Consider the following 15,871-nt stretch of genomic DNA (forward strand, 5'->3'; position numbering starts at 1 on the left):
CGTATTAAAGGTGTAAAATACACCCATCAGCCACAACATTAAAAGAAGTTACCAGACCAAACCACAAATGCATTTTCATTGGGACTTGTTTTATGGTCTCTTGGGGAGGTGGGGTTATTTTAAAATGACTTCCAGTGGTCAGCAATGTTAACACTGTATGTGGGTAATTCACCCCCATCGCGGTAATAATTGCAGCTGCAATTAGCTAATGATTTTTGGCAAACCCACAGGTCCTCCTGAAATTTCTATCCCATCCTGAGTGACATCCTGGTATTTAATGAGTTTTTTTTGCAGGAGAAGCCACCCATCCTGCTGTGTCATCCTTTGTTCGTCTTTAATATGCTCAGAGTGAAATTAGACTCTTGCGTAAAAAATGCTGAACTGATAGAGGGAAACAAACTAACATCACCAAATTGGCCCATTTGGGAAACAATATGACAACAGAAAAAAAAGCCACCAGCAGATGGAGACCCCATAAAACCTCATCAAATGTGCTATGGTCTGCTACAGGTAGGTTGTTTTTAAGCCTACTGTATATTTGCTTACATTTTGGCAAAACTGGCACCATTAAAAGCATACTGAATTAGGTATTAGCAGTTCCTATTTGCAATATATGAGTGGCTGTACAGACAGTTATAATTGTTGATTGATATAATTATTGATTACATTGATACTGAACACATGATGATTCTCAGGCAAGTTACTGTCATGTCTTTTTTTTATTATTTCTGAATGAATCACTGAATATTTCATTCCCCACTTCCCCAGTAATGTTAATCCTGTCCGAATGGGGATTAAATGTTCCATGCAATAGAAATGTGTTTCTGCTCACAACAAAGCATTAGCTAACAACAGTTCCCTAGTTCTAGCCATGTGGACTGTGAAGGCTGTTTGCAGGCTCATAGCTGGGCTCTGTCACAGGCAGCCAGGCAGCCCTGGATACATTTAATGAAATAAAGATTTTCACTGGCTTGGGGCCAAACACTCCCACCAGCATCAACAGATTCCCCATGTGCACACCAGGGCTAGTTGATAGTGTGCATCCTCAGGTCAATTCACTGTCATCAAATATGTCACTAATCTCAAAGCCACAAACGCAGTTCTGGAAAAAGAGTAATTGATCAGCTGCCGACAGTGTTCCCAATCCCTAGAAGCTTCTACATTCAGCCATCAAGTGTGCATTTTACACTTTATAGTGAACTTGGATAGCATCACTGCCTACAGTATACAACACACTGACTGCACAGGTAAACACCATAAAACTAAACAAAGAAAACATAGTTAAATAAACTGTGATTAGTAGTCTCTCCTGTCAGTATTTTCAATTAATTCTGATTGTAAATGTTTGAGAAATGATCAACATAATCAACATTTTACACAGATTATAATAAACACAATGACCTTTGTGAGGAAATTGAGATGATGGTAAAGTGCAATGAAATAAAAGGAATTGATGGAAAACACAACATATAAAATATTCTTTGAATCTGAAATGGAATAAGTCGAAATTTTAAAAATAATTGCTATTATCAGCAAATTTAGTCAAGAAAAAAACTTAAGCACAGCCATGACACTGGTTTCCTTGTGAGATACCCAGCCAGGGTGGCTACATGCAATCACTTAAGAGCTCTGCCCTGGACCATATGGGCTAATAAGAGAGTGGCCATTTCTGTCACTAAGACCCATTCTGGAAAAAGCTTTGGGTCTTAACCATCTGGAATTCAATGACCGCTTCACCATTGTCATAGTCACCAAAGGAGCTTGAGTGTAGGCCATCTGGGACTCCCGCTGCAGAGATGTATTTGAGGGTATTATCTTAAACCAGAAGTCTTGGTGGACTCAACTGCATCCGACATGAAAACCAAAGAAATACACAACTCAGTTTTCTCTCTGACTGATTCCCTGAGTCAGTGATGTTGATTTTAAAATTTGATGGGCAAAAAAAATGTAAAAAATGTAAAAAAAAATGTGTAATTAATGGTGAAAACATATAAGGTCATTTTGGCTAAAATAAATAAATAAATAAATAAATAAATAAAAACATGATGGAGCCAGGGGAGAAGGGCAAGATTGTGAGGAAAAAAAATAAAAAATGTAAAAACTCTGAGGTTATAAAGACAAAAAAATTGTGAGAAAAAAAAAAGACTAAGGTTACAAATTTACATATGAAAGTCACAAACAGTGACACAAGTGGAAAGTAAGTTAAGTGGAAAGTTAGAATTTCCATTGAAATAAAGATAAGAAAGATATCAAAATTTTGAAAATCAATGGATTATGTGTGAGTGAGGGAAAGATGGATGAAGATGTCTGCACACAAATTGTGCACTATCCATGACACATAGGACTTTCCTGATTTCAAGAACTGGACAGATCCAAGACCAAAAGAGGAGAGGTGGGAAGAGAAGAGACTTAAATGTTAACTAACATTAAACAAAAATGTTTAACATTTCACTGTGCACAAACTTGGGACTGTATAATTAGTCACTATGGCTTTTAATGCTTCTCCCATTTTTTGGCATTTCAGGAGTTGGAAAGAAAGTATTTGTTTAAGGGAGGGCCCAGAAAGAAGCAGTCCTTTTTTATTCCGAGCATCTGACAGTAACAACTGAATCACTTAACTGTTGCCATTTCTGATGCTAAATCTGTTATTTTTTAGAACATTGTTGCATGTTGCTTTCAAGAGATTTCATAGATCTCACAGCTTAGTCAGCACTACAATGTTTTCTTCTTTTTCCTTGGATTAATTATTGCTGTGGGTGGAAATGTGAAATGTATTACCTCCTATAAAATCAATGTTTTGTTTCTGAGAAAGACATGCCCAGCAGTTTCTATAAGAGGCAAATCAGGATATAGCCCACTGGATGAGGACAAGTGCTTATTAAACTATGAGCTTCTTGAACTTCTGGAACCTGAACATGCCTCTTTGCAGGTGAGAAACTGAGTGGGCGGCCTATTAACCACTAACATTTGTGCTTCAGTCCACACATGTAGGGAGTTTCCCCACAGAGCAGGAATGCTGGGAGGGCCACCGGGCGGAGAGGCGAGAGCTCGGCAGCATCTATCCACATCTCAGTCCGGAAACTGCTCGCCATGCACATCACACTTCACACTTTATAAACACACACACTGCTCGAACGCTGTGCTACAGGCAGAATGTTCTGCAGGCTTGTTTCATGATCATGCTTCAGTTTCAGGCCCTGCCGTACAGCTGAGCGACAAACCACAGAGTGGAATAATGACACAGAACCTTCCACACAAAAAGAGCAGATTAGATTTCATCAGAATAAATAAATAAAGCTGAGTTAACTCAAAATAAAAACACTAAATTCAGATAATGAATAAGAAATGTCTATGTTCCAGCTGACACTAAATCTCTTTTTGTACCTTTTATCACATTCATAGTCGTTCATTTTAATCTGAAAAAGCCTCATGAATGGAATTCCACCACTGAGTTCAGACGGCTCAACCGGAGAACTGGTCAGGAGTCAGCCAGGGGAGTAAACACAAGTTGTAAGGCCAGAGAACGGCAACCCCTTCATCTGTTTATACACTGATTAACCACCCGAACAATGTCCCTGCTTTGATTTGATTCTAAGCTATTTTGTCAGACCACTATGCTACAACCCACAGGAAGGTGAAGCTGTAACACTACAGCAGATGAAGCCAGTCCTCTTCCAGCTATGAGTACTCATTTTGATATGGCGGATGGCTCTGAGTACTACAATACCTGTGAGCCTTGGCTGCCGTTGCAATGGAGAAGAAGCCAGTCAGAGGTTAAAATGATGATTTTTGAACAACATATGGGAGCATATTTATTGAATTCATCCAAAACTGATCCAAAAATTGAAAGAATTTACATAAATTTAGGCTACAGTTTGTTTTTTCAGTTTTCTAAACACTGTAATCTTTAGCTTCCACCTGTAGTTTTCAGTGCACCTAACTTGATTTTGATGCTTGGTGACCAGGACTGAACAAATAATCGAAATTTTATTGAAATTGCAATATGGGCAAGTCCAAAATCCAAATTGCAGGAGGTGCAATTTTTGGATAAAAAGGTAAAATGTGTCACAACAGACCATAAATGAAGCATTGTGTTGCTACGGAGATGCACCGGTGTACAAAAAAAAAGGGACATGCTTGTTTGGTCCAGAGCTCAGCAAAAATCACATTGTCCTTTTTATATTGTTTCAGTGAAAATGAAACTCAAAAACGTACTATTTCCACTAAAGTTATGACTCATCGCAATCACAATGTCTGTCAAGACATCACAATATGATTTTCTTTGCTAAATCGTTCAGCTCTATTGGTGACTGGGTGCTTCTTGCAGAAATGCACCTTGGGAGTCACTGTTACATTCTTCCCCATGAAGAATATATGAAATCTTGAAATTTGTGCATTCACTTTAAAAGCATATCAAATCAAAAGAGAACATGGAATTAAATTTGAGATGATGGGGAAAACTCTAGAGATTGCAGGTGATTAATAAAAGTTGATTTACATTATATATAAAGATGTATAGGGGGAGAGAATGCTTACATCAAAGTGAACAGTAAGACATCATGTTTGAACCCTTGTACGGCCTTGGTGTACATGAACCTGAACACATGAACTTGTGTCAGCTGATCTGTTGACCACAATGCTGTAGATCAGATCAGAGTAGTACTGCAGATTAATGTAACCTTTCATGTTGTTCTGTGGCAGTTAATCTCAGTCACAATGTCATGTCATGCGATGCAAAGCCACACACACACACACACACACACACACACACACACACACACACACACACACACCCTTTGTTGTAGCCCTCTAAAAAAGCTGTATAACAAGAGATTATTGGCTGAAATTACTTTGATTCAGCCAAGTCTAAACTCAGCTCTTATCTCTAATGTTGTACCTGAGTCAACACACCACCATGGCCAATATACTGTTCTCTTTGTCAAAAAGCTGTCAGAGAACCCATTCACACTGACTCAAGTAATTCTTAGGGCGATTAGTCACGGTAAAAGTATATTCTAACCAAAAAGGGATTGGCCTTGTGACTGTGTTACAGGCTATATCCCAGATCAGTCGAGCATACTAGTTGGAGGGCATTTCCTCTAATAATTAACCTTTAAGAAATCCTGTGAAACATTAGCTGTTCAAAAGGGTGCACAGCTGCCAGGTCTGTGGCATCAAACAATGGGCTACATTTGACTTTCAAGTATTAAAGACAAACATGGCAATGCTTTCATTAACTTTTCACTATGTAACTTGTATTCAGTAATACTTACAGACCTAGAAAGAAAGAGATCACTAAATGACAACCCCACTATCAGCTGAATATCAGTAGAAAAAGCAATACCCAACTGGTAGTGATACTGCTTTTGGATTTCTGTACATCATTTTTATCTCAGAGGGCAATGCAGCAGTAGATCATTAATGCAAGTCAAAGCAATTCATCACTTATGCCAGAGCATGCAGTAACTCCAAGGGCATAAAGTAACTTTGCATCATAAGGGGAGTGACTTGCTAAGCCACAGAAAGAGGGTTGATATAATCTGCTCCATTCAAGAAAGAAGATATGATGTTGTGGGGCTGTAGTACCGAAATGCAGTTAAATACATCCCAAACATCTGTGTTTACCGTTATAACCTAATCAAACCAATCTGGCATGGGTACAGTAGCCTGGCAGACAGCCTAACTGTCCCGGTGCCAGCCCTGCTGAGTGACTGAGCTGCCGTGCCAAGTAAACAACAACAAATATTTCAGTTACTCAAAAATGTTATTTACCTACGCTGCTTGAAAATGCATGCATTTACCCTAAATAACGAGGCACTAAGGTGGTGCATTCGTAACTGGCAGTGCCATGTTTTCCCGGGAAACAACTTAAAATTAAAAACAAAAACCACAATTGCATATATATATATTTTTTTTTTAAACCAGTCTGAGGGCTCTGCGAATAAGCGGTTTTCAAGCACCGAGTGTTGCAGAAAGTTGATCTTACCTTCCGAGCTCTTTACCGGGGAGGATGGTGTAGTGGTCGGTGAAAGGTTCGCTGCTGATGGTGGTTTTGATTTCGGACAACAAGCCGCTGCCGCCGCGGCTCTGGCTCGGCTCGGCTGCCGGGCTCCGCGGGAAGCGGGTCCGGCTCCTGGAGTCCCCCGCGAGGGGACGTTCGGGGATCATGACGTCGTCTGACTGGAGCGGTCGGTTAGCTTAAGTTCGAACGGAAACTTTGACAACGGCAGCACACTAATATTAAACAACACAGACGACGAGACGATAAGCGACGACAAAAATATCAGTTTGGCGGTTTAAGAGTTAAAAGATTCCGCATAGTCTAATTTTCTATCAAATAACGCAAGTGTCCGGCTCATTTTGATGAAGTTGCTCGGAGTGCGCTTCTCTCTTCTTATGCCAGCGGTCGTCAACTTGCTCCTCACCGACAAACCGGGGCGGCGCTGTGCTGTCAGTTACCATGGGAGCGTTCCTTGATTGACAGATGGGTTGGCCTATTGGGTGGAGCGCAGTGCTTTCACTTGGAAACAGCATAAAAAGTAGTTAAAAGATTATACAGGCTCCAAATGTTCAAGAGGTAAATAAATGAGTAATTATGAAATAGTAAATTATTAAAATAATAACATTAATCATTTTTATAAAACAGCAAAAAAACAATATATATATATTTTTTTTATAAATGATGAAATCTATTGCATGAACAGAAATTAGACAAAATAATTCCATAGCCTACGCAATATATTATCGTCTGTGATTATAGTGTGTATTAATGTAATGCCATATTCCACTTATTGTATGCCTTGATGTTAAGTTTGGTTATAATCTAAGTATTTTCTCTAGTTTCTTTATGTTGTATTCTGTGTCACACTGCTCTCTGAAACAGTTAGCCTATATAGCTGTTAAAACTAACTTAGCTTGCTAGCTGAAACTAGACTGACAGAATCATAACACAGCAGCAGTTAATGGCTGTTTGAAAGACACCAAATAGTGTTTTTTTTTGTTATTGTTTTTAAATTTTTTTTATTTTAACTCACATTAAAATGATCTGTGAAGCTTAGTAGCTTTACAGAAGAGTTTTGTGAGGGAAAACAGTTGCTATTCTGTAATTTTGTTTCTACTTTATTCATTTGCAAAAAAAGATTTCATTATAGTTTGTCCATTTAGTTACCTTCTTTTGGCAGTCTTGTACGGACATTAGGTCACAGTTATTATTAATGGCTTTAGGAGTCTAAAGTCAACATGGACTGCATGAACCTGGAACAAACTAAGGAACGTGGCCACAGTAGTCTGGGTGTAGATCACCTACAGTACGACTGTTGAGCTAGCCAGTGATGCAAGCAGTGTTGCTCACTCCTGATTGGTTGGCAAGTGCATCTGTGGACTGTCTCAGGGTGCCATACGCAGAGTCTCGATGGGGGTAAACTAATAGCAAAGTGTGTTAGATGGCATAGCACATACAAAATAGAACCAGAGCAGACCACATGCATAGTTTAAGACCATGTTACTTTTACATGAGCATGTGGGGCTGTGACCACTCTCCGGCTGTTATTAACTCATGTTTTAGGATTTGCATGTGGCAGTCATAGCAGTTGCTTTTATTCAGAAATATTGGGTGGAATATTTATGCTTATTTTATGCAATTAGTCTTGTAATTAATTTGGCAATTTACATCTCCACTCTAACGTGCTTGGTGTCTTGGTGAAAATTATTACACCATCTGGACCATCTGGACCAATCAGGAGGGAGAGCAGCTCCTTTCAAGAGCTGGATGAGACTGATAACACCAAGTTCCTCTTCACTCCTGTCCAGATGAAGCGTGACGACAACGGATGACACACATGAGAGTCCTTACAGGAGAGAAAACACATCAGGAATATGTCAAGAAACATGAAAGACCATGTGGGAGAGAGACCATTTAGATGTGTGATGCTTGTGGGAAAGGAACCCAGAACAAACCAGGAACATGTCAAAATACACAGGAGACTCCATACAGCAGAGAAACCATTTGGTGGTAATGTTCACAGGAAAACATTTACACAACAAGGTGATCTGAAGAAACACAAGAGCGTTCACACCAGAGAGAAACTGTGCAGCTGCAGTGTTTGGTGGGAATGATTCACGAATCAGTCAAACTGCAGAGGACAAGTGTGTTGTTGGGAAAAGTAACTGAAGCTGCCGAGCTGCTGGTTGAGAGGAACTGTCTAACACCAAAACCTCACAGCAGCATAGTTCCATTTTTTCCATTTATATAGGATTTTCATATTTGTATTTTCAAATATTTGAAAAATTTAACTTAAATGAGACAATTGCTTCATTATGTTTGAGGTATATTTGTACATATGTTTTACAATGTCCATGTATCGTTCCTCAGTAATGCAGCAGACGATGCCACATTGTTTTAAGGTATCTTACTGTAGGTAAAGTTCCACTTCAGATAAGGTCTGCCTGTGCGTGTAGCTCAATGAGGACTCTAAAACTGACCACAAAGAGACACAAAGTGACAACAAACAGGTGCAAAACAACCATAAAGAAAGGAAAAAACAATCACAAGGAGAAACAAAACAAAAAGAGACATAACATGAAATAGAAATGCGAAACAACCACAAAGAGACATGAAATAATGAGACACAAAATGACCACAAAGAAAAAAAATAATAAGCACAAAGACAAACAATCACAGAGACACAAAACACAATTACAGTTGCAAAAACGACCACAAAGAGTAACAAAACAGACACATCAAACTACGACAAAGAAGAGCAAAACAACGACAAAGACACGTACAACAACTATAGACACAAATAACCACAAACAAAATTAGTTATATGGTAGATTCAAAGAATTTACTTCCATAAACTACTTTTTGGAATACTTTGCACAACTTCATAAACTAGTTGTACAATTATGATCTGTTCTGACCCAGTGTGAAAAACAATTATATCACATAATTATACAAATGTATTATTTTCATTTTTCTGTACAACGCTTTGTGATGGTTTTCATTTCTCATTCCACAAATGATTGTAGTCAATGTAAGAAGTGTGATGTGGGCTGTAGGAGTGGAGGTGAATCTCCGGCTGGGTTTTAGTGAGCTGTCAAAAGCCAAAGGTTTCGGTCTGACTTTTATTCTCTGTCGGGAGCCAAAGGCAGCTTTTGTCAAACAGCTATTTCCAAGGTCAAGAAGGACCCTTGAGATTTGATTTGATTTGATTATCAATTTTTAATCTTCACGTCTTTTTCACTTTCAGTCTGTACAATATATCCACACAATGGCAGCGAAGTAACAAAGCGACCTTTTTTTATTGAGATTCATAAACAGTTGTATGGTATGGTGGAGCGTTAGCACAGCCTGAGTATTCAGCAACCCGTTCTCAGACAAAACAGAGCTGTACTTTTCAACATTATGTACATATGTGTATAATAAATACACATACACACACACACACACACACGCGCACAGACACACAAATAAAAAAAGATAACAAAAAATATGCATGCGTCAGCAAAGTTGCCACCATCCATCCAGTCATTCACATATTCCCTTTGTTAAATTCCCTTTTTCAAAATGGACAAATAAATAACTTGAAAAGACACAAATACCAAACTGCAGCTACAATTTCCCACCACCTTACCTTTCTGTTGACCTATTACATCTCCAAAAGCTTATTTAAATATTCCTCTCTATAATAGATTCAATCAGTGCACTTACATACCAGTGTTACAGGAGTGTTCCTAACCATTCTTTGTGTTCAAGATCTACGATGCATGTATTAAACATATAAACCTAATAAAAGCAAGACTTCTGTACACCGTCTTTATGTGCTCAACAAATAACATCCAAAAATCTCTTCTTTTTATGCATGTCATCTGTTCAACTGCTCAAAGCACAGATTACTTGCTGAATACACGAGGCTCTGAAATTTTTGACACAGTAAGACATCTGTCATCGTGAGGTGAACGGAAACAAAACTCTGACACCACAGTAGCGACAGATAACCCAGCTAGCTTAATAGAAAAGACACAAATTAAAACACAAAGGCTTCAAAAGTGAAGGCAAACTCCTCGACCGATGCTTCTCATCACATCATCATAAAACAGCAAACAAACAAAACATTCAAGGAAAGCTTTGAGTCTTCCCTTTACTTCTAATTACAATACAGTATAAATAACTGTACAAAAGATCGTAGAAAAAAAAAAAAAACAAAGACAGGGAATGCAACATAATCACAGCCTTGTCCTCTTGGTTGTAGAGATGCGTGGGTAAGGCCTCGCCACTGCCAAGGATGACTGCAGTACTAATGATCCGACTGCCAGTACAGAGTTTACCATGAAAAAGACAGTTATATCTGAATCTGATTAAAGTCATTCTTAAATTTCTTTTTTCCTTTTCTTCACACATGGTCCTATATTCCTGCAACACTGAACCAAAAGAAATCATCATCCCATTACCCCACTTTGATCAGTTCTGAAGCTACTGAGCAAATAAACCATGAAAAATAAAAAAAATAAGAAATTAATATCATGTCATGTGGGGAACAAAGAAGCATGAAATCCAACAGGCTGCAGATGGTAAATGAAAAGTTCAGCTGTGGCCAAATTCTCTCAGTGGGTGTGACACTCTTCAGAGGTCTCGTTCATCCGTTCCTTACACATGCTTAGTTCTACCAAGAGTCAGGGAGTGAGGGGCTGGAGCCTATCCCAGCATGCCTTGGGTGGACAACAGGGAAGCAAGCCATACAGGTTGCAGGGCTAACAAACAAGTGCTTGCACCTCTTTGTAATTTAGACCCCATTTACACTTGGTATTTCAAGGATGTCATATCTTAACTCACATCATGACAACATTTTCTAGGTCCAATTCCAACAATTAAACTAATCTCACTTTGTACAATATATAATTACATGGCAAATGCAGTGTGGGATGGGGGAAGTGCCATCAGGGCAAATAAAGTGGGGTTAAGGTGAAGAACTAGGTTAAGTTTAGGGAAAGACTGGGGTTAGGGTTAATAAAGGAGCACTCAAGGTTGGCACTAGATTTAAAGAGTGGGACTGAATGATTGTTTGGTGACAGATGGGAGTGGACTGCACCATTAGACTAAACCATTACTAAGTTAGAACATGAAGTGCTTCTGAAGTTCTTTGTAGCTATTGTTCTAATGAGTGATTTACTAAAGTGGGTTGCACCATTACAATCAAATGTCTTAGCTAGTACACTTTAGTCATAGTGTGAACCTGTTGCTAAGAAACATCTGTAGCACTGGCCGGTCAAGAGCCAACTATGTAAACAGGAAGTCGCTGTAACATAACTTCCAAAAATTATAGTCTTAAAGTTGCAAAACTTTAGAAATATATGTGTCAGAGTACATTTTCATACAATTTATAGTGAGCGGGAAATATCCTAATGCTAATCTAACTTGCATGATTTACTAATTTAGTCAAACATTATCTGTGAAATGTTACGTAAGTTGAGGTATATTGTGTTATTTTTGTGAAATGTAATTGAAAATTGACAAGAATGACATTATAAAACAGCATTTATCAAGTTTCAGGTTGGATATGTGGACCGTCCTATTTACTCATTCACTCTAAATGGCTCAGATATCAGCTCGTCATTTGGTCATTTGGTTCAGATAACTACACAACAATTACGCCTGGCAGTTAGTGGGTGTTTACGTTTAGTAGCAGCTAAGTTGTTTGTGTGGTGGAACCCATTTTAATTTAGTCATGAACTTTCTGAACACTTGTGTTACAGCCACGCTAAGTTTAACCTTTACTAAAAGCTGATGCAACCAGCTCCAGAACAATGGAAAAGAGAACAATAACCTAGGCTAAAAACAGTTTAGCTAGCTAGTTTAAAACACTCCACCAACTTAAACAAACATGTAGACGACACATATGAATGGACTACAAATGAGCAGAACCAGAGATATCATCTTTTTTATTCCCCACATTCTTCGTCCTTGCCCTTCCTTTTTTTTCTCACTTTGTTATGCTAACAGAGGCTAACATAGCCTGGACCTACTAGCCTTGAGCTAACTTCTATCTCCACACCACTGATTGTTTTTATTTTCAAACTTGTAGTGTTCAGACCCAACTGACACTGACTCAAGTGACATAACTTGAGGACATTCCTCAGACTTCAGGCAGCTCCCTCTGGAGATACAAAAGGCTTTATACAACATTTTTCATATATGCAGTAGTACTCTGCAACACCTGGAAACACGCTTGGATGTGTAAAATCAGTGGAGCTTCCCTTTAATCTTACAGCTCATTCAATGGTTGCAAAGACAAACTGCGTAGTTACACTTGGGAGGAGAACAGATAATGTATACAGCTTTGAGAGATGAAAGCTTTTACACCTTTTCAACATCTGGCTCAAATGTGTCAGATTTCCAGTTGCATTCATAATTGGCTTTTGATGAAATTATATAGCAAATCTGTCCATGAAGACGCACAAGGTGGCTTAGTGTAAATTGTGTATCAGAGTTTCCAATAAACCTGACTTGTGTTTGCAGTGTGACAGGAAACCCACACCAACACTAAGAGAACATGCAAACTGTTTTCAAAAAGAACCGATGTGAATGTCTGAACTCAGGACTTTTCTTATATGAGGCTCAAAACCCCACAAAACCACAGGCCACATATGAGGCAGTAAGTAACTGAGGCACAGTTTCATTACTGATCTTGAGATGTAGACAAAGGGTTGGGAATGCTGAGGGAACACTGCAGTCAGTCACTGTCTGAAAAAACATAGCAGACCGGGTAACAGGTTTAAGTTAAGGTCTTAACTATTGCATATATTACACTGGTTCATCCAAGGGCCTCTGTCCATATCAGAAGTTTACACCAGAAGGGCTGTATCGGTTCAGGAAGCCGATCTGATGAAGCCCTTGAAGACCCACATGCTGCTTTGCACTAGTCACGTTGTTTGAGACAGTAAAGGTTCTGATACTGGAGTACCTGCTCCGTGCACAGAGCAACACTGAGGTGAGGGTATGCAGACAGAGAGAAGTTCATCAGTGGAAGACTTGAATAAGAGTACATGAAGCTCCCATTCAAACAACAGGACCGGAGATGCTGACATGTGAAGCACCGCTCCGGCCTACAGGATTCGTAGAAAGTCCAGTTTAGCCAGCTGGAGGGCCCACATGTGCATTCTTTGTCGTCAAGGAATCATTGTCAACGTGATCTCCACAGAAGGAATCCCAGAAGCCCTTGTGTTGGCATTGATGGCTACTTTGTTAGAGGAGACATGACATCATTGTCTCTGCTTTTGAAAACCTTGCAGGGCAAGAGAGCTTGCAGAGACTGTCTGTAACATTTCTGTCCATTCAGAGGGGAACATGAAATGTTTGAGCCCAGCTGCTTTGGAGTGAACCACAGGGGCACAGAGAGTGGGAAGCTGTAGGTCCAGATCTAGGACAATACCAATATGTCTTGAGTGTGACAACTGGTTAAAGTACTGTAGTAGTTGCAGAGTCTGTATCTACCCATTAGACCCACCTGGATCTGCTGTCAGTGAACTGTATCGGAATAAGACTATAGGTCAGTGTTTATGAAGGATTCCTATATTGCCCTTTCTCCAGTTTCCTCCTGTTTCTAAGCACATTCTCGAATTCCTGAAAGACTTTCGGCACTTTGCTGGCGCTCATTACTGAGGAGCTCGCTGAGGAACGGCCCTGGCTTTCAAATTACTGACATTGAATTGCTATAGTTAATTGAGGGCATAACAACAGAATGTTTACAGACAGCTTAACAATTATTGACAATGACGCGTCCCTTCAGTGGTCCAGATCTTCCCAGTGGATCATTTTAGTCACCCTATTTAAATTATTTAATTATCTGCAGACATATCTTTTGCCTTCACATTTATCTGATCTCCATCTATCTGTTCCTGTGCCGGATTCCTTAATTACCATCATTTGCCACAATTTCCTCAACTGAAACCCAGATACTAAGTGGAAACTAATCCATAACTCCTGTTTCGTAGACTTGTCCCATTGCTAATGTGCTGCGACTACTGCTCTCACTGGAGCAAACAGACAAGATCTACATAATTTAAGTAGTTTTACACTGGTTCTGGTTTTAAATTTGATTGTATGGTTCTCCGATCACCCCTAAGGCCTTGAAGCTACATTGCATTTCTTTAATTTCGCATTTCTTTACAGCCCACTCTGAGCTTCTCAGGGAGGATCCTATTGGCCTGCCATAGTCCACATAAAATGCATAATTATCCTTGTCACCTCTCCAAAAGAAAAACCAGACATGATTGTTCCTTTTGCACCAGGGCTACTTGACTTAACATCCATCTGATGAGTCGTTTTTAAATTTGCATAATATGCTATGAACCAATTCGCTAAAACCACATTTATAGATTCATCTGAATGTGTACGAGCAGCAAACCACCTGAGAATCTGTGTGCAGGACTTTGCACACATCCTTAGCATTCAAGTTTGAGTTTACAGGAAAGATTCACATGTTCGTAAGTCAATATTTGGATGTGTTACATGCTGTAATTAGATTTTTTTTTTTTCACTAGACAGCATTTTTCAAGTATAATTATAACATTAACTTTTCCCATTCATATTTGGTGTATCAAACCTGCTTCTATTACTGCTTCTCTTGTCTGTATTTCTAGTTTCTCTTTGTTTTTAACACAGCATACTGTAGGTTTTATAATTTATTACATTATGACTTAAATCTTTTCTGTCAATTCAAATTTTGAGGATAAATTCAAAGATAAATTCTCATGTATTTAGCTGTCATACTAATGTCTTAGATTTGATGTAAAGGTCGGTGCAATTTCTGTACATTTGTATTTATTTGTTACTGTTAGTTTTTGTTAGCATTTTTATTACAATAAGTATTTTTGATTATTGAATGGCTGATGCATTTTGGTACATGCAACTATAAATGATTTTATTCCATTTTACATACCCTCTCTTTTGGTATGCATATATATATAATTTTCTTTTTTTTTTTTTTTTAAAAAGCCAGTGTTAGTGTTTCATATTCTCCAGTCTTAATGATTAATATAAAAATAACTGTAGTCCTGCTGTGGTGTACCAAGTGCTGGGTGCTGTCATAAAGATCCACAAAGCTAAGTGAAAGACTTCACCACGTAGTACCATGACAGTGACGTACAAATATCCACATAACCAAAAACTTTGCTGAGTACAATCCAGGTCCCTTTATGACGTAAGAAGCCCACAAGAGCTGCTTTTTTTTTTTTGATGTTGCATTTTGGCCCAGCCAGTGTTACACAAAGAGGGATGCAGTGTTGAGTTGTCAGGCTTGTCTGTCTCACTCCAGACCAAAAGTACTAGTTTCCTCCACAGCAATCAGCAGTTTCTCATACAGCATGGTGTATGAAGGGTATGGAGGCAGGTCCAGGCGGTTAAAGCAGGTATGAGCCCTGAGAAAGAGACACAGAGACACAGAGTGTTGGAATTATTATACATAAAAGTTATCTTACATTTGCTTACACTGTTTAAGAGTTATACATATGCCTGTGTGTGTGTGACTATGTAGAATGTTGTGCAAGCTGTCTTTCATATTCATCAGGAGGACTCACATGCAGAGTCAAGGACGGGGCACAGAGTGAAACCACACTGAAGAGATAAACATGAAACTCCTTTAATTAGAGCAGAGGGATGTACTGAGAAACTATGCAACTGATAGAATAGCACGGTCTTAGACCTTGAACACACCTGCTAGAATAGAAAGCATTCTCATAACGTTTTTCAGATAAGGAGTGCAGCCTGTGTTTTCCCCATCCTTTAGAGGCTGCATCTCTCATGTAACTAGGGACCACCCTAAGGAAATAAAAAAGAGGAGACGGCAAGATGTACTCAGAGCGGTTTGGAGAGTGT

At 39.0% G+C, this 15,871-nt stretch overlaps 2 protein-coding genes across 4 annotated transcripts in view; both read right to left on the bottom strand.

The window, feature by feature from the left end:
- stk17a (serine/threonine kinase 17a) overlaps nt 1–6,408 on the bottom strand; it is a 29,920-nt gene extending 23,512 nt beyond the window's left edge. Inside the window, exon 1 of the mRNA XM_071485591.1 lies at nt 5,987–6,408. Within this exon, the coding sequence (XP_071341692.1) occupies nt 5,987–6,168 (182 nt within the window). The 5' untranslated portion in view covers nt 6,169–6,408. The remainder of the gene's footprint in view (nt 1–5,986) is intronic.
- Nucleotides 6,409–11,920: 5,512 nt separating this feature from the next.
- LOC139625538 (E3 ubiquitin-protein ligase HECW1) overlaps nt 11,921–15,871 on the bottom strand; it is a 78,599-nt gene continuing 74,648 nt past the window's right edge. For all 3 annotated transcript variants that reach the window (XM_071485594.1, XM_071485592.1, XM_071485593.1), the window contains one exon: nt 11,921–15,414. In XM_071485594.1, the coding sequence (XP_071341695.1) occupies nt 15,303–15,414 (112 nt within the window). In that variant the 3' untranslated portion in view covers nt 11,921–15,302. The remainder of the gene's footprint in view (nt 15,415–15,871) is intronic.

The sequence above is a fragment of the Trachinotus anak genome, unplaced genomic scaffold (assembly GCF_046630095.1).
Source record: "Trachinotus anak isolate AG129_WGS33_773 ecotype Australia unplaced genomic scaffold, CSIRO_AGI_Tana_v1 ptg000009l, whole genome shotgun sequence".
Classification (NCBI taxonomy): Eukaryota; Metazoa; Chordata; class Actinopteri; order Carangiformes; family Carangidae; genus Trachinotus; species Trachinotus anak.